The sequence below is a fragment of the Opisthocomus hoazin genome, chromosome 6, assembly GCF_030867145.1.
Source record: "Opisthocomus hoazin isolate bOpiHoa1 chromosome 6, bOpiHoa1.hap1, whole genome shotgun sequence".
In the NCBI taxonomy this organism is placed as follows: Eukaryota; Metazoa; Chordata; class Aves; order Opisthocomiformes; family Opisthocomidae; genus Opisthocomus; species Opisthocomus hoazin.
In genome coordinates, this window is record NC_134419.1 from 64,331,236 (window position 1) to 64,358,144 (window position 26,909).

The 26,909-nt window shown below is 60.7% G+C and overlaps 1 protein-coding gene across 1 annotated transcript in view; it reads left to right on the top strand.

Moving 5' to 3' along the window:
* Nucleotides 1-26,909, top strand: part of SLIT1 (slit guidance ligand 1) — a 63,044-nt gene that overhangs the window by 17,890 nt on the left and 18,245 nt on the right. The window contains exons 5-6 of the mRNA XM_075423571.1: nt 26,526-26,597; nt 26,715-26,786. Coding sequence (XP_075279686.1) covers nt 26,526-26,597; nt 26,715-26,786 — 144 coding nt within the window. The remainder of the gene's footprint in view (nt 1-26,525; nt 26,598-26,714; nt 26,787-26,909) is intronic.

The following is a 26,909-nucleotide window of genomic DNA, read 5'->3' on the forward strand; positions in this document are numbered from 1 at the left end:
CCCGCTCGGATGGGCCTGGCTGTGCGTGGGAGGTGTTGCTTGCGAGACTGTACCGGTGACCGTTCCTCTTGGCGCTGCACCGGGAAAACCCCCGGATAGGAAAGGGAGAGGTGGCTGCTCGGCGGTGGCTGGGTAGCAGAGCGGTCCCTTGTCCCCGCGGTGGGTGGCCATGCCAGCAAGGAGGGATGCTCGCTGCGGGATGCAGGGGCTGCAGCTCTGCTCCCCTCCCAGCTGGGGGGACTCGCCTGCCTGAGCCCCGGTTTCCATCTGACGGGAGATTTTCAGTGCCTGCCTGTGTGTTGGCTCCCTGGAAATCCTGCCGCGGTGGTGGGCTGGCTCTGGCTGTGCGCCGGCTCTCCTGTGCCAGACACCCGCTCCGTCCTCCTACGGCCGCTCCTGTTGTGGCTTTGGCTGGGGTTTGCTACCTCCAGCGAGGTTTTGTGCTTGTTCTGCAGCCGGAGAGCTCGGCGTGCGCCTGGGAGCCTGCAGCTGCTGCGTGGGAAGGGGTCTGTGGGCACGGCGTTGTTTTCATCTCTCTGCGCTGGAGCGCGGTCACTTTGGCTCCCCGGACGCGTGCGCCTCTGCTTCTTTGCTCTTTGCACAGATGTGTATGTGCTGCTTCTTCATGTCTCTGCGCAGAGCTCCGTGGTCCAAGAGCAGGGTGCCAAGGTCGGGAGCAGAGAGCAGCTCCCGCCCGGAGCAAACCTCCCCTTCCTCAGCATCCCCTCTGTCTGTCCCAGCTCCCCCCTCCCGCAGCATCCCCCTCCCCTCGCTGGGCGAGGGCCAAGTGTCCCTGCTGTCACTGTGCTCACATTTTGGCTGTTGTCCCCTCGACTCCGGGTGCCGTACCCCCTTGCGCTCCCCAACAAAGCCCCTTCTGTTGGGGACAGAGCAGGGCTGGGGGGGACTGGGCTGGGACGTGTCCCCCGAATACCAATCAGGAGGGGGAGCGTGTTTACCCTGGTAGCTGGGGGGGGACTGCGGGGTCTGCGCTGCAAGACCCCCCCACCAGCCGGGGGGACGGGGAGGAGGAAGGGGAAGGGAGGCCTCGCGGCAGACCCCGGGAACAAAGAGTCAGTGTGGCTCGTGACAGCTCTAAGGAAACGCGGGGAGACAAATGTGCCACTAATAGGTGGGGAGGTTACCTAGGAAAAGATGCTGCCCGGTGGGCGGGCGGCCAGCCCCCTCCCCGGCGGGCTGGCAGGCGGCGAGGGGCTGGGGCTGGCACCCCCAGGCTCGGGGGGGGGCTGCAGTGGGGCCAAGCCGAGGCGGGTTTGCATGCCCTGGCACCGCTGTCCCCGTGGGGACAGCATCCTTACGGGCGCAGGAAGGGTGTCTCTGGGGTTTGTGCTGGGTGTCCCCGCCGGGGAAGCGGCACCGCTGTGCAGGGAGCTGCTAGCTGCCTGCTTGCTCTCCCCCTGCTTCCTTCGTCCTGAACGTGCCACAGACCTCAGCTTTTTTGGGGAGGGGCCCTAAAAGACTCCCTGGGGGATTCTGTGTACAGCCAAGCCTCAAAGCCTGACAAGTGAAACACTTGTTTAAGACCTTTTTATATTTAAGCACCTCCCTGAGCATTTTGGGAGCTGACTCATGACCTGCAGAGGCACGGGAGTGCCAGGGTGAGGGTCACTGCCATGCCCTGACCTGCCGCTTCCCACCAGCCTGGGTCCCCTCCCGCCGGGGTGATGGTGAAGACCCTGCATGGGGGTGCCCCGCTCCCCCCGGCTCTGTTCTGTGCCGTTATCCCGCTGGCGAGCCAGGGCTGCCAGGAGCGGGCATTGCCAGCCGGCTGCCTGGAGATAATCTGCCCCTTCCCTCTGTGCACCCCGTTGTGCTCCTGACCTGCCGCCGGCTCTGGCTTTCTGGGTGTTGAGCTGCTTCCAAGGTTTCCCTGGCAATGCGGGGGTCAAGTCCCGCTCCTGGGGCTCCCTCCTCGAGCCACTGGCTCTGCCGGGCACACCCTCCATTTTGCTTTGGGTGCAGGCTTGGATTTGGCTTTCTTAATGCTATTAAAGCAAAGGGGTCTGGGTCTGCAGTGAGGCGCAGCTTCCAGCCCCCTACGCCTTTCGGCAAAGTGCCCCCCTCCACGTGCCGTCGCCCTGTGTGGAGCATCCCTGCCCGCCTCTCTGGTGATCCCTGCTGTGCTAGCAAACGAGGATTTGCAACCCGCAGGAAAAAACGATGGAAAATCAAGACTTCCTAATGCTGGGCAGCAGTGCTAATTACACCACTGTTGAAACACAGAGGAATTATTTATTCCCTCCCCCCTCACAGCTCATCACCTGCATTGTGCCCCGTTCACCCCTCGGCCACCTTTGGTCCCCTGAAGGAGTTAAAAGAGCACTCGGAGGAGCTGATCCCTTTGTCCGTACGTTTTGGGAGCAGAATAAAGGCATTTCCTTCCTCCTGTTTTCACAGCTCAGACAGTAGAAGGGTTCAAAGCAATTTTAAAGAACTGTGAGCAGAATTTGCCTTTGGTAGTTTGACTTCCAGGATGTGGAAAAGGAAAGTCTGATGCAGTGATTTTAGGGTAAGTTATAACTTGGTACTCCTGCCCGTGTATCCGACAGACGTGCTAATCTACGGAGCCAGGTAATAAACCTGTGTTTGCTGGTGACCCTGCTTCGGCAGGGGGGTTGGACTAGATGACCCACAGAGGTCCCTTCCAACCCCTACCATTCTGTGATTCTGTGATTCTGTCAGTTCTCCTGCGGGTGGGCGCTGGACCCACTTGTCTCTCCTGCTGCGACTGCCATGAAAACAGTCCGTTGGTTGCCTGCAAGGCTCTGTGTCACATCCCGTCTCTGTGGCTCCCGAGGGGCCCGTGGTGCTGTCGGCACCGGTGCTGGACCACGCAGCCTGCCCCCCTGACACCAGCAGCTCAGCTCGGTGGGCACCGACACCGGCTTCTCGCCCAGGCGGGCTGCCTGTGCCCCGGGATGCTTTACCCACTGCAGTAGGTGGGCAGATTTCCCCGTGCTAAAGCGCCATAAAGGTCAAACATGTGAGTGTGCATGGAGAAGATGCCCCTGCTCACACCTGGGGGGTTTCCTGGTGCAGCAAGGCTTGTAGGCATTGCCAAGGGGAAGCTGTCCCCCTCCCGCAAGGATGGGCTGGGGGCATCCCGGTTTGGAGAGCCCGTTTCCCCGTGCGTTCTGACTGGCATCCGTGCACAAAGAAATCCGGCCTGCAGTATGTTGGGGGTGGGTTTGAGGAGGTGGGGATTCACTTCCCAGATTCTCATCTGTGTTAAATTAATTATCATCCCAGGCTTATCCTCACTTAACCAGCGAGACGCAGACGTCTGTGGTTGCGACCCCCACTGCCCCGCCAGAGCTAAGCAGCCTATGGATTAGGGGGTCTTACTGGCTGCCTCACCCGGCCCCTCCATGGTTCTTGCACGCCCTTTTGTCCCCGGAGGCTTCGGTCCCCGTTTGTGTCTGTATTTCCCTTCAGGACAGGAAGAGCTGGATTAATTTTTACTGCTCCCAAGGGAGCTGTTGGTAACCAAAGACGTCTCGCTGTCTTGTTTTCTGTAAAGCAGGAGGCAGGAAACGGCAGGGATGGTTTAAAATGGTTTCCTTGCCCCCCCGCTTCCCCCTGTCTGGCTCTCGCTACCCCTCCGATGGGGGATGGCGTTTGGGGCAGAGCTGCTTGTGGAGAAATGAAGTTTCTCAGACTTTTTCCAGGCCCTGGGACTGCAGGAGAAAGGTTTCTCCAGGAGGTGCAGGTGGGAAGAGCTCGACCATCCTCTTGAGTGTTTGGGAAATGGTAATTTTGGGATCCTGCGGAGGAGAACTGAGAGGTGTTAGCCCCACTGCATGGACAGAGTACAAAATGTGGAAAGCACAGGAAAAGCTCCCCAAAAGTGCCTCTCGCCCCAGAGCTGGGAAGTTCCCCGTCCCCAGACCCCTTCCATGGCAGAACTGGGAAGGGGACCCAGAAGCCCTGGCCCTGCATGCCCCCCGCCTTCCCATCCATGGTACGGCAGCACTCAAAGGGGCTTTTGTCCGGCTCCGAGCCCCACAGGTGGGTGGGCCCTTCTTCCCCCCCCCTCCTTTACCCCTGGGCTGGGATGCTTTTTCCCAGGGGCCACCGTTGGCCCGTCGCTACGCGACACGGGCTTGCAGGTCGCCTTGGCAACGGGGGCCTGGGGATGCGGGTTGGGGGTCGACCCCATCATGGGACCCTTTTGGGATGTTTGCCCAGGGGCTGGCGATCCCGCTTGCCGCGGACCGGCACGTACCCAGCAAAACGCGCGGCCGCGCGTTTTGCTGGGTACGTGCCGGTCCGCGGCAGGCGTGGTGGAAATGCGAAACCGGTGCGTGCCGTGCTGGTGCACGCATGGCACAGGGCGTAGGGTCAGGGTGCAGGTACCTGGCATCAGGGCTTCACCCCAGGGGTGCTCCGTTGCAGCTCCTCTCCATTGCACAGCCAGGCTGTTACTGCCCGCCGATTACCGCCGGTGCTGTTAATTACTAATCGTGGGGACGATGTTGGGGCAGTGAAATGGGGGGAGATCTGTGCTTGTGGGGTAAATGAGACCAAGCAAGGCAAGGAGCAAGCAGCGGGGCTGGCCACGTTCCCGAGACTCGGCAGCGTTTCCAGCTCCTGCTCTCCGACCGGAGGCATTTCCACCTCCCGGCATTGCCGTCCTGCTCCGGCTCGCTGGTTCTCTTCCCCACAGGCGCAGCGTGTTGCTCATTCCTGCATCCTACGATTTCACAGCATCCCCACAGCCGGGTGTTAATGAGATTAGACCCAAGCTTTAAGATGTCTCTCTCTATCCTTTGCCATCCAATTACACAGCCCACATGGTATCTGATTGCCTGCAAGAGGCGAGGACTGGGGCTGGCTGGGGTGGGAGGATGCAGCTGGTCTTTCTGGGTATCAGCCCCGCCGTGCCGAGTGGTTTTCTTTCTTTCCTTTCTTTCCTTTTTTTTTTTTCTTTCTTACCCCCCCCCCCTTGGCTTTGAGCTGCTTCGTTCGCTTTTTCATCGCTGCTCGATGTGGCGGCTGGGCAGAATTTGTTTAAATTAACTGCTTGAATGGCAGCGTTTGTGTGTGTTGAGGGGGGGGAGATCAGACAGCACCAGAATGGTTGAGGGGGATTAAAGGTGCCTAATGGGTTCCAGATGGGCATCCCGGACTGGGAAATACCCCCGCAACCCCAACCCCAACTGGGGGCCGCTGGCAAGGAGCTTGGGGCTGGGAGCTGGGATGCTGTGGCAGGCGGCTGCCTGGCTCTCCAGCAGCTGGGCGGCTGCTCTGAGCGTGTGCCCATGGGACTGGGGTGCCCCAAGGCTTGTGGGGTGCTGGCTGCCTCTTCGCTGTGCCCGGGGTGAGCAGGCAGATGCACCGTAGGAGCCACCTTCCCTACCTGGCCTGGAGCGTGGGGTGCAGCATGCTCTGCCCTCCCCCCTCCAAGTGCCGCAGGCTCTGGGGATGCGGGGCTGGGGAAAGCCTCTGCATGCAAGTCCAAATTTTGGAGGTGCCTGAGCTCCATCGTTAGCTGACATTGCAAATACAGCCCACTGCAGCAGCACCACTGGAGTGGCAGTTTCTGCTCAGCAGTCTTGGCTGCAATGTGGGGAATGATAATATTTAGTCCTTGACGCCCTGCCCCTGGGCTCTAGGGTACCTTAGTGTGCTTGCTCAGTCCGATGTCCCTGCCTCTGCAGACATCAGTGTGGTTTTTTTTTTTTACAGATGGAAAACTGAGTTCCAGACACAGGAGCTAAACTGCCTGCATGGCCCTGCCAGTTGCATTTCCCAGACCTGTAGGGGTTAGAGACATGGTGACAGCCCTCCCCAGCTCTCCGAGGGCTGTGCCTCCTACCTATGGCCAGATCTCTCCTCCAGACCTGCTACACCACACCAGGACTGCTGGTTCGCAGCCTGTCTGGTGGCAGTGCCTAGCTGGGAAGCACGTCAGTCCTAAGTGAGATGAAGCGTGCAGGAGCGAAGGGCTGCTGGGGAGCAGCATTACTGGGGAGGACCGCAGGGTCAAGGGCAGGGTCATTGCTTTTGAGTTTTATTGATGACTGAAAGCAGGAGCAGGACGTAAGCTGCGAGCTGGCCAGCTGCTGGGACTATCACCCGTGCTGTAGGACGGCTCATGGTTTCATGGGGGATTTAAGCTTCTTAGGGGAGCAGGCTGCAGGAGAGCCCATCGAGTGTAATGGGAGTGAGCATCAAGTGGTATCTTTTGCTGTTGAAAGCTGGACAAGCCCTGTTCCTGGCAGGAACGAGCCCACTCACCCTGAAGTGGCTTTTTGTGTAGGCAGTGGTTTGCTCCAGTGGGTCCGGCTGCGTCCAAGCAGATGGCCGAGCCGGGGAAGGAGGCACAGGAGAGGAGACCCACAGCAGCGCTCCCAGTCCAGAAGGGCTGTGGTGGGAGGTGGGAGCCCAGAAAGGACCAGGCAGGGTGGCAGGGGTGTGTGTGGGGTCGTTGGGAAGTGCTGGCTGGCCTCCCTCACCCGCTGACCCTCATCCGAGGCTCTGTCTGCCAGCCCTCCCGGCCCATCCTTGGCCCCATGTCCCCCCCCCGGCTCTCATTTCCTTCCACAAATATTGAGAAAATAAATAGTGCGGCAGAAAGGGGATGTCCCCGCGTCCCTCCACACACAATCACTTCCCCGGGGACCCGCGCAGGTGGTGACCCCGCATTCCTCAGCCCAGGGGTTAACCGGAGGGAAAGCAAATATTGGGTTCTCCGGGGGCCACCCCTGCCTGTGCCCGTGGCCAGGGCTGACTCTTGCCTGAGGGAAGGGGCTCGCAGGGCTGGCAAGTCCCCATGCTGGCAGGGATGCTTGCACAAAGCCGGCCCTTTGCCCAGGTAGCACGAGGTCCCCGCCACAGTCTGAGCCCGCTCCTCGGGCAGGAGGTGCCCCAGCTTGGTAGGGACAGGTGAAGCCAGGTGGGTGACGACCTGGAGGGTCAGCCTGTGCCGGGCACTGGCTGCGGTGGGCTGGGGACACGGCTGCTGTGCTGCCAGGGCTGCCTGCCCCTCTGCCTGTCGCTGCACCTGTACCCGGGGTGCGCTTCTGTGCCTCGGGGAATCAAAGGCACATGGCTGGAAAGGACTCATGGCTGCCGCGTGGCATGGGGAGCTCGTGCGTGCGGTGCCGATGGCACGAGCCCGGCACTGCCAGCTCCCGTTGCCACTGCCTGCGCCTCCTGACGGGGCCCTTCCTGTCTCCCTTCAGCCACGTATATGGTTTTGTGGCCCAGGAGTTCCTCCATGAAGCATGGGATCTGTGTCAGTGCCAGGAGCCTTTTCAGGCCCCCCAGTCCCTGGGGCAGGATCTGGCCTCAGCAGGGTCCGGCAAAGCATATCCTCCCACTCCCTCATCCTTCTTCACTCCCTCCATCCTGGTCTTGTCTCTTAGCAACTGTCCCTGGCCAGGACCTGGGCTGTGCAGGGAGGGATGTGACACTTTCTCTGCATCAGTCATTTTGCCACCTCGAGAGTGACGGCAAGGTTGTTAACCCCCCTGGCACCGGTTGGGCCGAGGCACGGGGAGCGATGGTGGAGCATCCCTGCGACGCCTCCGCCTGGGTGGCAGCCGGCTGCGCTGCCTCCAGCTTGACACTGATCCCTGCTACAATAACGATACGGGCGGCAATCAGGGAGGAATTAAAGGATAATTAATGCCAATCCACATGGAAAATTGCTCTCGTCAAACAAACCTGATATCATTTTTTTTGATGAGCTGACAAATTGGGTTGATAAGTAGCAACTGTGCTGACATGATATACTGAGACTTCTGCAAGTCATTTTACTCTTGCCTGGAGGATATTGCGATGAAAACATTAATATTCTGCAAAAATCAGTGTGGCATTTCTGACGATGTGCCTCACCAGTAGACTTCCCAGGGGAATTGTAGTGGTCACCCTTCTGGCAGGGTGCAGCGGGGCTCTGATGGTGATGAACTGATGTTCACCACCTCTGCAGAGCTGCGGTGGTCTTGGGATCTTCGGTGGAAATACTGTCTTGGGCCAACCTCCCCCCTGAGTCTCCTGATCTCTCGTTGTCTCCTGCTTCTGCCCCATGCCAGCTGAGGGTGTGCGGTGAGCTGGGTGGTGTAGGTGAAGTAGCGGGGGAAAAAGCCACCCTGCACTGTTGTGGAGCTTGGTTTGGGAGGAAACACGAACCGATAGGTGAAAGGAGCAGGGCTGGTGCTGCCGGTGGGATGCCAGTCCGGTGGGATGCTCCGCCTGAAACACCTGAGCTGGAAAACATCCTCGCGTAAGGTCACACAGCTGGGGAGAAAAAAAATGTAGGTCACAGCTACAAGACAGGGAGCAGCGTCTGGGGACGCGGTTACACTGAAAAGGACTTAGCAGCCGTCGCGGCAGCCTGCTTTGGGATGCGGGCTTCCTGCGCTGCAGCTTGGGGGGTGATGGATGAGCAGAGCAGCTCTGGGGGCTGGGGGGGGATCGCTGTTTTCGGGGGCCAGCAGGGAGGCCTCCACTGAGCATCGTTTCTGCTTCGGGGCCCACGGTTTAGAGAGATGTTGGGAGATTGGAAAGTGCTCAGAGAGGATGTGCAGGATAATTGGAGGTCTGGAAAACCTGCCTTCCAGTGAAAAGAATTAAAAAGCTCAAGCCTATTTAGTGTATGCAAGAGGAGGTTGGGAGGGGATTTGATCCCCGTCTGTGCGTACCTGCATGGGGAGAAGGCTGATTGCAGGCACCTCATTAATTTTGTAAAAAAAAAAGGAAAAAGAAAAGAAAAAGGGAAAAAGCATAAAATCATTCAATAGCTGGAGGCTGAAATCAGACAAATTCAGACTCCAAATAAATTTGTCTTTTTCACCATGGAGAGCAGTTAACCATCGAACACTCAGCTGGGAAGAGGTGGATTGGATGTCCTTGAAAGTCACGAAGGAGACTGTACTGCTTTCCCCAGTGGTGGAAACGGAAAGGGACAGGGCTGGAGCAGGAGTCCCAGGGAGGGCTCTGCGTCTGGGACCGGTGCACAGAGGTGTCCCAGTGATGAAGTGTCCCCTTCTGGGTGATGGATGGCTCCCCATCCGCTGTCCCTCTCTGGGCACAGGGGACATCCATCCAGCACCTCCATCCCGGGTCGGGACCTTAATTGCTCACAGAGCCCCTGAGCATCCCTGCTCTGCGAGGCTGGCTGAGCAAAGCGACTGCGGAGGCTCTTCTCCATCCGCGATGATGCGAGGCGACGTCTGAGCGGACACGTCTGCTGGTGAGGACGGGGCTGCCGGAGCCGGGGGACTGCTGAGGGGGGGTCCCAGGCTGCCCCCGCTGCTCTCAGCCGGGCCAGGGAGATGCACTGGCACCGGTCGTCCCACGCTCTCCCCAAGGGATGCTCAGCCGTGGCCTTCCCGACCCCTGCACTGCAATCCTGTCTGAGCATCGGAGGCAGTTGTATTTTACTAGCGTGGTAAAAGGGAAAGACGGCTTTGCTTTAATTTATGAGCTACAAAGTACTTTTCCTGGTTAGGTGCTGGCTGAGCTTTGCAAGGGCTCTGGCTCAGGATTCAAAGGGCAGCAGTGACCGTGGCAGCGAGGCCAAAACAGAGTGCTCCTGGGTTGTTTGGCCATGCGGTTATCCTGGCTGTCGGTCCCCCAGAATTGTGCCTGGGGCAGTGAGAAGGTGAAAGCTGGCTGTAGCTGGAGACGTGGCTCTGGGAAAGTCCCACGCTGGCTGCGCGTTCGGGGACGATGCGTGCAGAGCTGCGGGATGCTGCGGGGAGCCATCGGTGCCCTCGTGTGCAGACGCCCGTGTGCCCTCGCCGCCTGCCGACCCCTGCTCCCCCGGGTGCAGAAATATCTCTACATGCTCTGGGAATCTTTGTGCTCCCGTTCTTGCAGCCTGTCACTGCCGGGCCTGGGTTTTGTGCTTTTGCCTCTTTTTTTTTTTTTTCCTTTCCTTTTTTTTATTCCAGCCTTTCACAAAGACACCTATTCTCCCCCCGCGCCCTGGGGATTTACACAGAAAGCTCACCCTCAACACAGCCAAAGAAAGGCGCGGGCGGCCGGGGAGAGGAAGCTCACACAAAATGCGGTGTGTGGCTCTTTGTGTCCCCTTTGTAATTCCCTGCACAATGAACTGCCCCGGCCACCCACCAGCCCTGGGGTACCCGCAGGTGCCCCATCTGCCATGTCCCCCCCCCCAATACGGCAGCGGGCCGAGCTGGGGATGCTCCTCGCCAGACAGCCGAGAGTGAAGGCTTTGTGCTTGGGAGAGGGGAAATTTGGGCAGGGTGGAGATCGCCATGTTCCTGCAGCAGCAAAAAGCCCCCTCGCATCGCCGCCAGCTCCTGGGCAGAGCGCTGGGGGGGTCCCTCCGGCAGAGCCCTTCCATCAGCCCCGCTCTGACGGCTTTTAACATGCTAATAACCCTCTCAAGGGCAGGAGCAGCTCTGTGTAAAACCCATGTTCAGCCCTCGGTCATGGACGTTTGCTCAGAGACACGGTGTTAAATATTTATCCTCCCTGCCTCCCCCTTCCCCGACTTTGCAGACATTAACAACCGCGATCGCAACCGGCCCCTTCCCCCTCGCCGGGAACATGTGGCTCCCGGACCGTGACAGCGAACGTTATCGTTTGTACCTGTGAATTATTGATAAGGGGTAAGATAGTTCTGGCGGTGAAAAAATAATGAGGGGGAGAGGCTGTTTGCAGCCTGGCGGGGTGGGCGCTGCTGCAGACCCTCTTCTCTGGGGGGCAAAATGGGCGGTGGGACCCCGTTCCTGCCGGGCCCCGTCCGCCAGCTGACCGCGCTGGCCCTTAGCAGCGTGTGGCCGGCTCCAGGCTGCTGTTGTGCATGGTGGCTCCTCTCTCGGCGTGGGTCTGGCTGGCGCCTGTCCCCTCCTGGGTGCCCGCTGCCTTCCCCGGGGAGGTGGGCAGCTGCCCAGCCTCCCCAGCCCCCCACTGCCTGCAGCCGCCCCGGAGCTGGGGGATGCTCGGGGATGCTCGCTCAGGCAGCTGCCTGCGGGTCGCAGAGGTGAGTGGGGATGTCCCAGCTCCGCGGGTCGGCTGCCCACCCCGTGGTGCCATGGCGGGGAAGGGGCAGGTACGGCCCAGCCCCGCAGACGCCGTGGCTGCAGCGAGCAGGTGGGGTTTAGCCGGGGAGAGCTTTTCAGCTGGCAGGGCTAGGGGGCTCGGGAGGTCTCCAGGGGCTGGAGCAGGGAGAGCGGTCCTCAGTCCTTGGCTTTATGGCCACCAGTGCAAGCTGACCCTGTGCCCTAATCTGTCCCTGGAAAAAGCGGGGGTGAGGCTGTTGGGCCTCTGGAAAGCAGGTGGCAGCCCTGGAAGGGGGTCTTTTTCCCCAGCTCAGGGCTGTCCTTTAGCTGAGAGCTGAGCAGAGCAGCTCAGTGCATCCTCTCCCTGAGCTACGGAGGAGACAGCCTGTCTCGGAGAGCCCCCCGGGTCTGCCAACCCTGGTGGGTCCGGGCTTCAGCTGCACTTTCAAGCTTCTGGGATGCCACACAGGACGGTGCAGATGGCTTCAGGGGGATCTTGTCATCAGTGGCATGGGCAGTCCGATTAATATCAGAGTGCCTCTTTAAGCCAGTTTAAAGCCTGGCTTTGGTGTACTTAGACCCTCAGCCCTGCTGTGTTTTGCAGGGAGAGCATCAGCAGGAGAGCCCAGGGCATTAGCGTGTAGAGCCTGGCCCGATCTGGGCTTACACATCTGCGTCCCTGGGCTGGGTGGCGGGGCACCAGGGTGGTGCACCCACCCCAGGGACAGTGGGAGTCTGGGGGGAGCATGGCTGGGATGAGGCACCCTCCTCCCTTGCACAGAGTCCCGCGCCATGCTCCGGCAGCACCACCCCTGCCCAGGAAGGGGCTGCCCAAACCTGCCATGCACTGACATCAGATGTTGCTTTCCCAAAAACGTGTCTGAATTTGGCATCCTAGACTCTCAGGATGCAGAATGTGCTGTTATTTCTGAAGGTGCAGGAGTGCCTGGGAGGCAGAGCAACCCCTCCTCATCACCTGCCGCAGCCTGGGCCACGGCCAGGGTCTGCCCGAGCAGCACTGCTCCCCACCTCCTGCCCCATTCATGGCTGCCAGTGGTGGCTATGGGGCTGGGTCTCCTGAGGGAGGTGGGGGTGGGGGGTGCTTGTGAGCACTGCTGGGGGAGGTGGACATCTCATACTGTTCCTTGGCACTGGCACTGCCCCTGTTCCCTTGCTGTCTGTCCTGAATGGTTTGGATACTGATTTTAGTTGCACACTGCAGTAGCAGAGTTGCTCCCAGCCTCCAGTTTCTGTCTTCCTCCCTGCCTAACCTCCCCAGAGTGCTCGTTGAGTTGTATGTCCAAGGAAGCATTTCTGAGTGAGGAGCATTGCGCTGATCTTTCCACTGGCCCCAAAAGATGGACTGGACTCCTGAAGGGTCCGTGTCCCTCCCCACTGCTCCCCAGGGCACTGCTCTTCCAGGTACGCTGGCACAAGGGTGAGTGGAAAATCACACTGCTGGGGCAAAGGCTTCAAAGGGGGAATTAAGGAATGTTGAAGAGAGCAGCGATTAAGAGAGCACGCGCGTGTGCAGCTTGTCTGCACACTGGTGGGTGTGTGGACGTGACGCAGTGGGTGATGGGTTGCAGCACGCAGTGTGTACAGGCGCGGCAGTGAGCGGAGAGCCCTTGGTCCGAGGATGCTCCAGCATCGGGCAGCGTTACCCCCATGTACAAGCTGCAGCGTGGGAGCTGTAGCGAGGAAGGGGCCGAGTATGGCATCCCTGAGCGGGCAATTGATCCCAGCGTTAAAGGCTGTGGGCGCACGAGCTGTGTCTCCCGTGCACCCTCCTGCTCCCAGACTTGCCTCCAGCCATGCAGCAAGGCCAGGCCACTCAGATATAAAATCTGACGTGTGAATTTCAAACGCTGCCTCCATCCTCATCCCCTCTCTGGTGTCTGATGGGACGGAGGCGCGGAGAGCAGTAGGAGCACCAGGCACATGAAACAGCCCTGGTCAAAGCCCGGTGCTGTGGCTCCCACTTGCAAGCCGAGTTAATTTTGCAGACAATTACCCAGCGGCATTCCCTGCCTTCACTCCTGGCTTTTTCCCTTGCAAACCGCCTGCAACCTGCTTTGCTTTTAGGGAAGAGCCTGGCAGAGGAGCAGCTACGAGCTGCATCGAGCTGGGCTTCTGCCTGGAGGTAACGGTGGGGGATGCTGCAGCCCTCATGTGCCCCATCCCATGGTCCCCACGCCTCTGTCTCAGCGCTGAATTGGGCTCACACCGAGCTGGCGTTGAAGGCGGAGGCACAGACGCTTGCTGTGCAGGGGCCAAAGCGAAGCAGCCATGCTTTGGCCTCATTCAGAGCCAACAAATGAGGACGGGACGAAACCCAAGCCCTTTTCTCTCCATCTGCTTTCTGGCTAGAGGGGTGCGATGGGGACTGCTCACCCCGCGCTGGATCCCGGCGTGCTGCAGGATGCTCGCGTGCTCAGCCAGAGCTGGGGCTGTGTGCGTGCAGGCAGGATCCAGCCCCCTGCCCGTGCGAGGCAGAGGCGAGACGGCGTGTGTGAACTCGACTTCACAAGACATCAAACGTGCTGGAGTTGGATGGAAATTGGCTCTCGGAGCTCCTTTCTTCTGGCGCCGAGCAGCTCCCTGCTCCTGCTCCCCCTTCGGCGGGTGGATGGGCTGATAACACGAGGAAGCGCCTGCTCCCCTCCAAGCCGCGGTGCCTGGGATCTCATCTCCAGGCTCGCTGACAATTTGCATTAATGTTTGCTTAACTAACCGGCAGCCCTCTCACATCCCAACCAGCTTTGCTGGGAGGCTGGTGGAGGCTGTGAGCCCGGCAGAGGCACTTCAGGGCTGCCTCCTTTGTGCTCCGGCAATCTCAAACCCTCAGAAGAAAACCCTTTTTGCCAGAAGAAAGGGCCCTGCTCCCAATTTGCTTGAAAAGTTGTCCCGGATTGCTGCCCAGCCAGGACCCCACATTGTTCCTGAGCAGGATTTCAGTGGGGAGCCGGCTAATTTGCAGTATTTTACATATCTAATGTGTTGTCAGAAATGCTTTTAAATCCCTATAATATTTAATTAGGAGGCAGCTTTTGGCATATCAGGCGGGAACGGGGCTGTCTAATTACTTATTGGCGATTTCATCCCTGTGAAGGTAATTAAGTTAGGTAAAAGCTGGAGGCAAGCTCCCACGTACGCATCCGCCCTGTTTTGGAGCTGCTCTGGGATGCTGCGGGGTCAATGCCGGTTGTCTGGCCTCGGAGCGGTGTGTACCCATCCGGCACTGCTGCCGGGTTTCCCCTTCTGTGGGGCGAGGGGTGCCCGTTCCCTGTGGCAGGGACCATGCCCAGCCCCTGGTCCTGGCTGGAGCAGGACGTGCCCCACCACAGTCTGGCCCTGGGCCACCTCCTGGAGGGCTCTGACACTTTTTTGGGCCCATGACATGCTCATCTCCCAAATCTGGTATTTTTAATCTCAAAACTGAGCTGGGATCTGACAAAATACGAATCATCCAAGAGACGCAGAGCAGATACGAATACAAATCATCCAAGAGCGGGCAGAGTCCCTGGCAGACTGGGGTGTATTTTTAGCCTGCACGTGTTGGAATTTGACTGTTTCTTAGGGAAAAATAAGAGATTTTCAGATCTGAGTGCCTAGTTCTGGCCACGCTGGGAGCCCTGCTACCGGCTCCGCCATGCATTGCCTGCCTTGAAAATACGGCTTTATGGCAGTGTGGGAAGGAGGATGAGGGTCAGGCTGTGCTGCACAGCCCCTGCTCGCCTCTCCCATCACAGAGGGCTGCACTGGGGGTCTGAGCCCTGCCCTGTGCCCACGCCCGGGAGCTCGGGGTGCTGGCATGGGCACGAACATGCGGCCAGGGGTCGGCTGCTCACCCTTCTGCCAGCCCGGGCCGGCAGCCATGGCTTGGGGCAGCAACACCAGGAGTGGTCATGGTTGGGGCACTCCCAGGAGCAGGGGTGTCTCTGGGGGCACCAGCACCCAAAGCTGCCCCTGTAGCCCAGCCATGCTGCCATGTCCTTGCATCTGTGCCAGCAGTGGGTGGCACGTCTCCCTCCCCAGGCTGTCCTGAGATGGTTTCCACTGCATCGGGTGGTGGGGTCCCAGCCTGTGATGCCACTGCTGCGAGACGAGGCTCTCCGGCCACCCACCTCCCTCCAAGGGGGCTGGTAGCTGCTCATCTGTGCCTGCCTGGGTCTTCCCTGCTGCAGGGCTTGAAGCCAGGACCCCACTGTTCGGGAGATTTGATCCCCCCTTTAATCTTGGCGGTTGGAAGCCAGGGAACCGATAATGATGAAGGAGTGAAAATGTCAGCAGGAAACCAGCTTCAATCAGAACTGTTAAAAATAAACCCGCCAGGCCTGCTCTGGCAGGGGTAATCAGCCTTGGCGGCTCCTCTCCCCGGGTCCTAGAGTACGAGCTGCAGCCGTGCGAGCAGCGCCGGGCCGCCCGAGCAGCCGTGCTGGAGGCTGGCTGCAACGGCACCAGATCCAGCCTGGAGCTCGGAGGAGCAACCCCATGAGCTGGCCAGGGCGCAGGGTCCCATCCCCTCTCCTCGGACGCACCCTGGCTCTCCCCTTAGTGGGAATCCGTGCTGCAGTCCCGGCTGGGCTTGAGCTAAGGTTTAAATGGAAGAGATTAGCATGGGAGAGGGGCGCAGAGGTGAGCTGCTTCTGGCGTGCGTGTTTTTTCTTGGGGATCCCCACGAGCTGCGTGCTCTGGCGTAGCACGTGTGATGGCGGTGAGATGCTCAACCTTCATGAAAACAGCTGTGACCGTAGCTACCTCCTGGGAAATGCACAGCCTCCCCAGCTCAGCTGGGCTGTGGCAGGAGATGGGGACACACAGACAACACAGCCCCCGGCTGTTCAGGCACATCCGCTGCGGGCTGCTGGGGTCACGGAGTCGGTGTCTCCACCTGAAGTGAGATGAGCTTGGAGGAGGGGTGTGTTGGTAACCTCAAAGATGATTAGCCGTGGGGCAGCTTGCACAGGGATGTGGGGCTCAGGTGAGCTTTATCTTGGAGGCTGAAGGTCTGTGCGAGACCCCCTGACACCTGTGGGCTCGTAGCCAGGGCTCCCCGTCAGTGCCTTGCGGTCGGGCTCGCTGCTCCTCCGAGGCCCCACGCGCAGGTCAGGGAAAGGCAGGAGGAGCACCCCGATGTGCCTCTGGCAACTCATTCCTGCCTCCCCAAAAGAAGGAGAAGATGTTGATCCCCACCACAGGCGAGGTCCATGGGCAGCAGCGTTTTATGACCTCAGGGGCTGCAGCTGCACTAACTGCCTGCAGGCAGAGGCTTCCCCAGACTTGTGGCGTGGTTTTGTGCGGGGGGGCTCTTCAGAGAGCTTCTCCACGAGGGGATCCCCATGGGCTGGGGTGCAGCTCCCTGTCCCCTGTGGCATGGCCATGACTGGGTACTGCTCTGCCAGACCCTCTGGGGAGCAATGTTCCTGGGGCAAGGGCAGCCCCAGCTTGGGCCCAGCTTTTTGGCAGGGCTTTGCTGCCCTTCCAGCAGTTTTTATCTGGGCTTTGATGTGTGCCACATGGGATGGTGTCTCTTTGTCTGTCTGTTGGGTTTTCCCTGCTGCATGCCCTGTGCTCGGTTCCCACGCTTGGGCGCTCTCACAGCCCCACACTCGCTCTGTCCCGTTTCCCACCCTTCTTTCCCTTTGGACCCTTCTCGTATCAGGGCTGTTTCCTCCTAGCCCTGTGTAAAATCTCATCTCTTTTTCCAGCTGTTGGGCTGGAGTTGAGATGTCCCACTGGCTCCACCCTGGCTGCCAGAGGGGGCTGATGGTTTTCACCCTGCGATACATTTCCCACCTTGCATCCCACTGCCGGCTCTGTGGTCGCTCTCAGGTGCTTTCAGCAAGCCAGGCTGTGAGATGCAGCCACTGCTGGGGCAAGAGTTTTGCCTGTCTTAGTGCCAGGGCTGAGCGTGAGGAGCCTGAAGGACTTGGCTGTGCCAGGGCATCTTGCCAAGTAAGTCCAGCTGGGTCTTGCAAGGTTCAGCAATGGTTTCAGAGCATCTTCCAGGCTGGAGTTCGCTTTAGCCTTTCCCAAAGCTGGAACTAGGGTTTAGAGTTGCTATCCCAGGACCTGTAAAGCTGAGGAGCAGCATCACGGATCTGCAGCATTGCTCCTTGGCTCACCAGCCTGCACCAGATCTGGGACAGCCGGGGTGCAATTCTCAGCTTGGCTCAGCCTCATTCACACCTCGGAGGAATCCAGGAGGGCTAGCAGGGCTGGCTTCACACTTATTAGCAATTAAAAGCCTCAGAGCCTGGGAGTCAATTAGCTCTGAGCTCAGCAGTGCCGCAAACCCAGGGGATGAGCCTGCTAACGAGAGCCACAGCCAGCTCCCCACAGGGCTTGGGGCTGCCTCGCCAGAAGAGCTGTTTGCTTTTTCATTTACACCTTGGATGAGTGTTGCTGCATGGAGTTTGGGGTGTCTTCTCGGGCACGAGCTGCCGGGCAGGGAGCATACTCTGCATGCTGGAGGGTGCAAGGCTTCCTGGCGTGCAGGGCTGGAGCCCAGCTCCTCTCCCGACGTGGGACAGCACCATCACCCAGCAGGGCCCTCCGTGCAGGGGGTCATGGTGGGGTATGGGCGGATTCACCTTCTCCTAACCATCATGGGGTCTCGCTGTGGCATGCTGCTGTCTGCCAGAGGTAGAACCACGTGTGGTCCAGCAAATCCCCACCACTTCCCCTGGCTCTCTCTGCCCCAAGCTCTGGAGCTGCTGGGCTGTGGTACCCTGATTTGCCAGGCGCCCTGGGACGTGCTGGGTCCGTGAGAGCTGGGATGATGCTCTGCTGTGGACAGTGGTTTCCCTCCACAAGAGGAGAGAGCAGTGGGGTGGTGAGCGGAGGGGTGCATTCAGGGGGAGGCTGGTGGGGCTGTGCGGCCCCAGGGAGAGGGATGGCTCCGTGCCTTTGATTTGCAGCATGTCAGGAACACGCTGGAAATGAGCTGGGCGATGCAAATGTGAAGCAGGTAGGTGCGCAGGCTGGAGGGTAGCGTGGGAGCTGGAAAGAAAACATGCTTTGGAGGATTTTGTAGGGATTTCCCACTACTAGAAGCAAGACAGAAGCAAAAACATGAAAGGAGGGAGGAGAACAAGCTTGCTGAACACCAGGGCGGAGGGGACTTGGAGGTGGTGAAAAGCAGGGATGGAGAGAAGCAGGAGTCCGTGCAGCAGTGGGGCCACCGGCTGGGTGCCTTGGCTCTCGGTGGCACTGGCATGCGGAGGCTGTGTGCCGGGCAGCTGGACACTTGCTGGAGGGGACCAGCCCTCACCCAGCGGTGAGTGGGAGCCGGGGCAGCCGTGTCAGCCGCGCCGCAGGTCCCTTCGCAGGCAGCAGCAGGTTGGCTGCTCCCTGGGTGTGCGCGGCAGGGCGCTCCCCTGCCCGCCTCGGCCCCTGCCAGACCACGGGGCACTGGGCATGGCAGGTGCTGTGGCTCTCCCCAGGCACTTCGGGATGCCGGGGAGTGGGTGGCGATGCCTGGCGTTGGCTCCCCTTCCCGCAGATAACGAGGTTGCAGGAACAAAGGGACAGCGTGGGGAGGGGGAGGCGACAGGCACGCAGGGTTTGCAGCTTGTTATTTCACTTGTGTTTCCATTAGAGCCGCTGCTTTTAACTTGTTTCAGTCTCTGAAGAGGCTCCAGGGTGGGTGGCAGATGCTTTATTCCCCCTCCCCTCTCCGGCCCTCCCCTCTTTTCCTTGGCCAGCTCCCCTTGTTCCCATAGCATCCCCTTCCCCGCGGAGTCCTGTGGCTCCGGCTTTCAGCGCAGCCCGCGTGGGAGCTGCTCCCGGCTGGAGCTGGACCGGAGCCACCGCTGCCCTGCACAGGGAGCTGCTCGGCGAAGCCCGGCTCTTGAAAATGCCGTCCCCGTGCAGATCACCCCGCTCGTGACAGATGTTGCGTGTCCCCAACTTCCCCCATGCACTCACACACCTCGGCGTCCCCAGTGCACCCGCTTGGCAGACGCAGGCACTGTGGCTGCACCGCTGGGCGATACCAGCTGGTCTCAGTCGCTGGTGCTCCGGTAAGGACAGCGGCCCGGGTCATGGCGTGGGTCAGCGTTGTCCCTTTGAAGCCGCTGAGATTTATGCACACCCTGAAATGTTTTGCTAAGTCAGCACCACCGCGCTGGGGCTGGGGCTCTGTTCTCACTAACTGTTGCCACGAGCATATGTTGCATTTTACACGTGCTCTGCTCGGCTGTCCGAGCAACAAACATCTCCAGCTTTAATGTTTTGGGAAGCATCTGCATCTCCCGGGAGGCAAGGGGCCAGGGCCGGAGCGTGGGGTCAGCACGGCACTTTGGGAAGCCTTCCCGGCAGGGAAGCGGCGTGAAGCATTGCTGCCTGGTCCGGCAGCGTTCACCTTTACTCTTTGCCCTGTGTACGTGGTGGACAGGCAGAATTTGTTGATTTGGCTCGTGTTGCTGAGGTCTGGGGTCTGAGACGGTCAGCATGACATCATGATGTCTAGCAATGCCTTGCTCCAGCAGAGGATTGTTTTGTCCTTATATATGGGCCTGGCAATGAGGAGCTCTGATCCATTGCTTTTGCTGGTGCTGAGATAACAAGAAATATTACTGCGAAAAATCTCAGGTGGGGGTGAGGGCAGCTCTCCTAAGGGAAGTGATTAGTTATTGTTGCTTGGACCCCGGTGGACGTGTCCTGGTGCATCATCCTGCCTGCCAAGAGGTGCTGAGGGCTCTGGTCCCTGCGGGAGGACTATCCCACAGTCAGGCATCACATCACCCTGCCGCGAGTGGTGTGTGAGCAGGTGATAGACATGACAGGTACATGGCCCTTGCACCCAGGAGGGGACTCCCAGGGCCGGGCAGCCGGTGCGACTCGGAGCATGGGGACCCTGCAACTCGCAGGTGGGGACATGAGCCCCACTTTCCAGCTGGGCTGGGGTAGAGGCACGCGTGAAAGTCCATATAGAGGCCAAACTCCCCATGTCACCCAGGAGCAATGAGCCCTGCACAGGGCAGGAGAGGTCAGTGGTGGCTTTCAGGCTGCTGTGGTGGCTAGGAGAAGGATGCCTGGACCTCCGCGTCTCTAGGGCCCCTGTAGGGCACCTCCCTGCCTTTGCGCAGTGCTTCACTGTGCCACAGAGATGTCTGCTGTGCTGAATACAGGTTGCTGCTGCCATCCTGTACTGTCCCTGCTTGTGCACCCTGTCCCCAGTGCCCATGGAGGCTGTCTGAGTCGGGAGGCAGTTTCTGTGGCGGCAGGTTGCGGTCTCCCCCAGCACGCTGCAGGCTGTGGCACCCGGAGCCAGGAGGATAATGAGATCTTAATAGTCCAATTATATCCCATCGATTTACTCAGCACGTAATTGTTGGCGGCTGGGGCTGCCTGATGAAGCGCTCGCTCTGGCTGCCAGCGGGGAGGGCTGTGCCGCACCGCCCAGCCTGGGATGCTCCTCGCAGCAGCCAGCTGTTCCTCCTTGAACCACAGCAGGACCAGCTCCCCCTGACTCGCTGTGTCCCCCCCCAGGAGGGGCAGGGACAAGAGTGGCAGGCAGAGATTGGAGCAGGGACCCTGGCACCCTGCTGCCGTGGCTGGGCGGGGGGTGCTGGCATCGGGCTGACCCCAGGCTGGCATCCCCCATGCTGCTCTGGGGAGCAGAAGGGTTGTGCATCTCTGCCTGCTGCTAAAACAGGCTGACAGGAGAAGTGACTCCTGCTGGGTGACAGTCCCTGCCTGCTGAGCGGCTCGGAGCCATCGGCCATGCCCGGCAGCCTGCAACATGCAGTGTGGTGGCTACCAGAGGTGTGCCCAGCTGGTCCCCCGGCAGCAGAAGCTGGCTCCTAAGCATCCACCTGCAGGTGTTCCTCACTGCAGCACAGCGCTGCAGGTGCATCACTGCACGTTGCTTCTAGTCATTTCCCTTTCGAGCTGGTTGTAGCTGGGAGTTGCATGGACTAATGATGCCTCATTTGGAGGAGTCACTCTCCTGTGATTTCAAGCCTGCCTGGGTGATTGTGCTGGTCATCCCTTGTTCTGGTGTTGTGAAAAGCAGCAAATAATGTTCCTTTTGTCCTTTGCCATGCTGCTTTGGACCCCGTCCCATTGCCTCCCATTTCCCTTTCTGGCCCCTGCCAAGGTGACATTTCCAGAGACCCCCACCATCTCTTTCCTGAGCGGCAGGGGCTCACGCTGAGCCCACCATGCTGCACCTTGGCTTGTCCACACCCACACATCAAGCTCTGCTGTCCTACCTTGTCCTGCACAAACACCGTCAGCCCCAGGGTCTGGGGTCGCAGCAGGCAGCGCGCAGGCTCCCCGTGACCTTGGGGATGGCAGAGCGAGCGGGGGGTGGAGGGGGTGGGAGGTCTGTCTCGTCCCCCTCGGCCAGGATGGGGCAGTGCCGGCAGCTGGGCTGGTGGAGCCCATTAAAAATCAAACAGCCTGACGTAATGCTGGGGACATGCTGTGGGAGCCTGAACCTGACACGAGGCTGCGGGGCCCGGCTCACACCGGCGCTGGGGACCGAGGCAGGTGACAAATTAGACAAAACCCTGCCTCATTACCTCGGCACCCTGCTAATGCAGCAGCAGGGCAGCTGCCCCTGACCTCCGGCAAGCAGCTTCCCTCTGGGACACCCCTCCTTTGGCACTGGGTCCTTGCAGCACTGGGGACTTGTGTCCACCACCTCAAGTGGATCGTGCAGCTGGGACACGTGGGTGACACTTGTTTCCCCCAGTGCGGGGCTGCGGGTGCCGATGCCAGCACAAGCAGTGGGTGCAGCCACTCCCCCCCTGCAGCAAGAAACGGGCGTGCAAAACCCCTGGGGGGATCCTGGGCTGTCAGCTGCTAATGCGAGCGCTGATTAGTCTATCGATGCCGTGTAATGCAGGAGTCTTTCTGTCCCTTTACGCTTGCCCTTGTCACTTGTCAGGCAGCGGAGCCGGCAGCGTGAACAGTTGTGGCCGCAGGGCAGCCCTGGCTCTGCCCATCCCTCTCTCTTGGGCAGACTGTGCTGAGAGAAACAGCATGTGTGGGGTGAGCTGAGGGACACCGGGCTGCTTCATAGCTGCTGGTGCTGTGGTCCTTGCTGGTTAGTCCTTGGCAGGCTTGGGGAAATGTTGGCTGTGCCCGGCTCCTCCGGCTCAGTGCCAGCGAGGCAAGGCTGGGATCCAGGGAGCACCTATCCCAGCCCAAAACGCTGGTGCTGCCCAGGGCCGTGTGGCTTTGGTCGGGAGGGCAGCTGCCTTCTAGGCTTGAGACTTGGTGGATGGTTGCTGTGGCCAGGTTGGTGCCTGCAGTGACTGGTCCCAGTGCTTGTGGAGTGGAGCTGCTGGGGGAAGCACCTGACCCACGAGCAGGGACCTGTTGTGCATTTTCATCGTGGCAGCAACAGCCTGGCAGCAGCTGAAGGGTTAACGGCTTTGATCCGCCCCAGCGAGCGGGAGAGGATCTGGGAGCCCACGGGATGCTAACGAGTTTCCAGTGTGGAAGCTGGGGAGGAAACAAACCAAAGAGGAGAGCAAGCCCCTTCGCTTCACCCACCTGGAGACGGCTGCCGGTGCTGGGTGTGCGGGCAGTGCTTGCCTGCAATGGCGTGTCTCCACAGCCCTGCCCGCCTTGGCCGGGACACGATGCCGGCTCCGACTTTTGCCTGGCTGGAGATGGCCTGGTGGCCACCAGCGCCGGGTGAGAGGGACCTGTGCCCCGCTGGCAGAGGCGGCCCGGGCGGACGCAGGGCTGCCAGGCAGCGGGGGGCTCGGGGGACGCGGGGCCAGCGCCGCTGGGAAGCGATTACCTCCCCGCTGCGTCCAGCCCTAATCCCCTCACACGGCGTGCGGGGAGCCGGCTCGCCAAACACGGCTCAATCAGGTTAAAGTGTGAAGTCAGGATTAGCCGAGAGAATGAGAGCGTGGTAATAGCCCCGGCCTCCCCGCCCGGCCGCCCTCCGGTCCGCTGGGCTCTTGCCGGGGAGATTAAGGCTGCCGGGGTTTGTTTGCCTGAGTGGGCTCCCCACTGCGAAGCGATGTCGAACAGTTTTGCTCGGGTGCCCCGCTAAGTGCCGGGCAGGGCAGCACACCGGGGGGTTGGCTCCCGCCGCCGAGCCCCTGCCAGCCCCGCGGGAGCCGTGCCCCGGCGCCTGGCTCCTCGCCGAGGCTCCCTGGGCACCAGCGGTGGTGGGGCGGGGGCTGATGGCTGCCAGTGCCGGGGACACCCCCAGACCCACCGCACGCGTTGCACCGACAACTGTCATGCACGGGGAATATCCCAGCAGGGATGTGTCCAAAATCGCCGTCCCTGACCACAGCCATCCTCCGTGCTGCCCAGCCGGAGGGGCATTGTGTAGGCCATCGCTTGGCCATAAGGTTTTTGGGGGATGTGGAAGGAAAGCAGGCGCCCTCCTTCTCCCCGTGGCACAGCCGCGGGCTGGAGCCGGCTGCTGCAAATCAGCGGGCGTCTGCTGGGTCAGAAGGGGTCTGGGATGGGGCTGGAAATGCAGCGCGTTCCCGGGGAGCGAGCGGGGACACTGCTTGGCAGACAAGCTGCTGAGAGCTTCCCGCTGGGGCACGCGCGTGTGATACAGCCTGCACGGAGGGTTTGCCCAGGGTGTCGGCAGTGCGGATGCCCGGCTCTGTCCTCTGGCACTCGCAGGGAGGAGGCTGTGCATCCCACATCGCCTGCTCACCCCTCATCATCCTCCCCGCTTTGCACCCCTGGGACCCCTGGACCCCTCTGCACCCTGTGCTGTGCAGGGAGAAACTCCAGCTGCATGGTCCCCGCCGCGCAGGGACGGGAGGACAGCAGTGCTGTGGACGGGCTGGCTGCGTGGGCATCCCCTGGATCCGATAACCACGAACTCTTAAACTTGGAGCTTTAGGAAAATACCTGGAAGTGAAACCAGAAAAGGCAGAAAGGGCGGCTGTGACAACAGAGCGGGGGCTGCTTTCCTTCCCCCCTCCTCACCCGTGCCCGTCCTCCGGCCGGTCCCCAGCGGGGCTGTTGGACATCTCAGCGCTCGCGGTCACTGCCGGCACTCTGCGCGCGATGGCAGTGACACGCGGGTATTTGGCAGGGTGCGAGGTGGCACTGGCGCCGTCGCCGAGGTGCCGCAAGCCGCGCGGCGGAGCGAGGAGAAGCCGTGCCATCTGCTGCTTCTTCAGCGCCAAAGTGTAAAGCAAACATAGCTGGGAGCTACGAAACACCGGGAGGGAAGGGGCCGTGCCTTGTTCCAGCGCCGGGGCCTGAGGATCCCGCGGGCAAAGCATGTGTTTGTCCTGGTGTCGTCAGCTGTGTAACCGCGCCGGCAACGTAATCCCGGTACCAGGGCCTTGCTGAAACCCTCGCATCCAGCATCTGTCCCTCTCGGCTCGGGTATCCCCAACGGCAGCACTTCATCGGCGACTGTCACAAAAAGCTGTGAAGGGGAGAAGCCTCGCAAAGTCAGTTGCAGCCTTCTAGCAGCGTTTCCCTCGCGAGCTGCAAGTGAGCAGCTTGCAGACAGACGCCTGGGTTTGCTCCCCAGGCACGCTGGGACTCCCATGCGCTGCGAGCGGAGACGCGCGAGCGAGGGGTCCGTGGGGGAACCAAACAAGCTGCCTGGACAGGCAGTGCCGGAGCTGGGAGGGGGGTGAAGGGGTGGCGGGTGCTCCCGTGCTTGGCTTCGCTGCAACTGATTTAATGTTGGAGGAGAGGCAGCTGCCAAGAGGGAGCGCGAGGCATTGAACGCATTGCTAGGAAGAGCGCTGAACTTCATCTGGGGGTTTCTGGAGGGTTTTCTAGGTGACTCCTTCTTCTAGGAGCCAAAGGGGATTTGGGGGTCGATGCTGAGTTTTTCTGAAAGGTCATTGCAACTCCTGGGGGTCCCCAGGCTCATCACGTCCCCAGCAGAGGATGAGGAGGGGGCTTTTGCGTCTGAAGGGGTGCTGGGGTGTTGGGGGTTGCTGCAGGTGCCAGGTCCTTCCCCGCCGGAGAGCACCAGGCGACCCTGATCCCTTCGGGGGGGAGCGGGTCTCGGCTCAGACCCCTGGGAAGGGCTGGAGCAGGCAGCGCAGCGCAGGCAGCGCAGGCAGGGCAGGCAGCGCAGGCAGGGCAGCCTGGCAGTGCCGCCGCGCGGGTAGCAGTGAAACTGCGCCTGCTGCATGCCTGGCTGCTGGCCGGCTGGGTTTGGTTCCCCAGGAATGACCCAGAGCCATGCACCAGCCTCTGCTCCCTGCATACGGTGCCGGAGCGACGCACCAGCCCCTGCACGAAGTGTGCAGGGGGGCAGGGGCTGGTACGTCGCTCCGGCACCGTATGGCAACTTCTTGGTGGACAAGCCCACCACCCTTGGGTTTTTCTTCTCCTTGTGCCTCTGTGCAAGTGATGCTGGTGCTTCCCTGCCTGGGAACGTGTCCCCATTGTGGCAGCGAAGCTTTTGGTTTGGGTGAAGTCCCAGTCTGGAGACGTCCAGGTCGTTTGCAAGCAGCTTGTGGGCCATGGTGAGCCTGTTTTCTGAGGGATGTGAGGGCACGGGGAGGAGCGTGGGTGCTGCGCCTCTGTCCTGACCCAGCCCAACTACCCTGGGGTATCAGCAGTGCGCAGGCTTCGTTTCGTTGAAGCAGAGCTGGTGAGCGCTGAGTGTGAAATGCTGGCATCCAGAGACACCCCGAACCACCCCTCGGGGTTGGGATGGGGGTGTCTGCATGGCCTGTGTAATGCCGGGGGGGTGCTTAATCTGTGCAGGTTGCCCTGGTTGTGCTCCGCACTCACCCGTGGACTTGCGTGTCGTGCCTGAGTTTCCCTGTGCCAGGAGGGAGCTGGGGACTTGGTCTCCTGCCCCACAGGTGGCTGGAGCAGAGCCGTGCTGGCGTGGGGCTGGGGACAGGCAGTGCAGATGCCTGCTGAGCTCGGAGGAGTTGCTGGCCTTTGGGGTAGGAGAGGGAACGGCAGCACGGGAGCCGTGAGGCACAAAGCCACCCCGACCCTACTTTGCCAGTGAGATTTTTGGCTTTCATGGTTGTTAAAAGCCAGCCCAGGCATGGCAGGGGATCTGACCTGCTGCCAGCCCTGCAAACACAGAGCCCACGCCGGCCCGGCACGCCCCGGCATTGCGGAGCGAGTGATTACGTGGACAGTGCCATGTAGTGCTGGAGTAATTAATGACCCGATTATTTGTGCCCTCTAAAGTGCAGGGCAGGCTCCATGGGAATGCCTGCTGGAGCCACTAAGTGTAATTACCAGTTAATCAGCAGGGACCTGTAATTATAGCAGGGTATTTAAGTACGGAGGGTTTTCCCAGAGCTGTGCCCTGGTGCTCTGCTTATCAGAGCTGGGGGCAGCAGCACCCAGGGACCCCCAGCCACATGCAGCCGCCATGGATGGAGCTGGACTTGCCTGAGGACAGACAGCAGGGCAGTGGGCAGCCAAGGACCTGCAGCCAAATGACAGCTTCCCACAGCCCCTGGGGACTCACTGGGTGCCGGGGCATGGCCCTGCCCGTCAACACCCTGGTCCTACAGGGCGTCACGCTTTGCAGGCACTGCTCATTTTCCATCCTGCCTCTTTCTTCTGCAGGGACCTGAGTGAGAACTTCATCCAGGCCATCCCCAGGAAAGCTTTCCGCGGGGCCACTGACCTCAAGAACCTGTGAGTCCCAGCACGAGGAGGTTTGGGGTCAGGTCTGGCGGCAGGAGGCATCGGGAGCCACCGGTCGCTCTCTGCCTGGGCTGTCCCAGCAATGCTCCCTCTGTCCTTCTTCTGCAGGCAACTGGACAAGAATCAGATCAGCTGCATCGAGGATGGGGCTTTCCGTGCCCTGCGGGGGCTGGAGGTCCTGTAAGTGGCCAGGGGCCGGTGGGAGCCTCCAGCCTGCAAGCCCCGTGCGGGGTGAGGGTGTCCCTGGGTGCTCCCTGTGCGGGCAGGGACATCCCCAGTGTGCCATCTCTCGCTGGCTCTGAG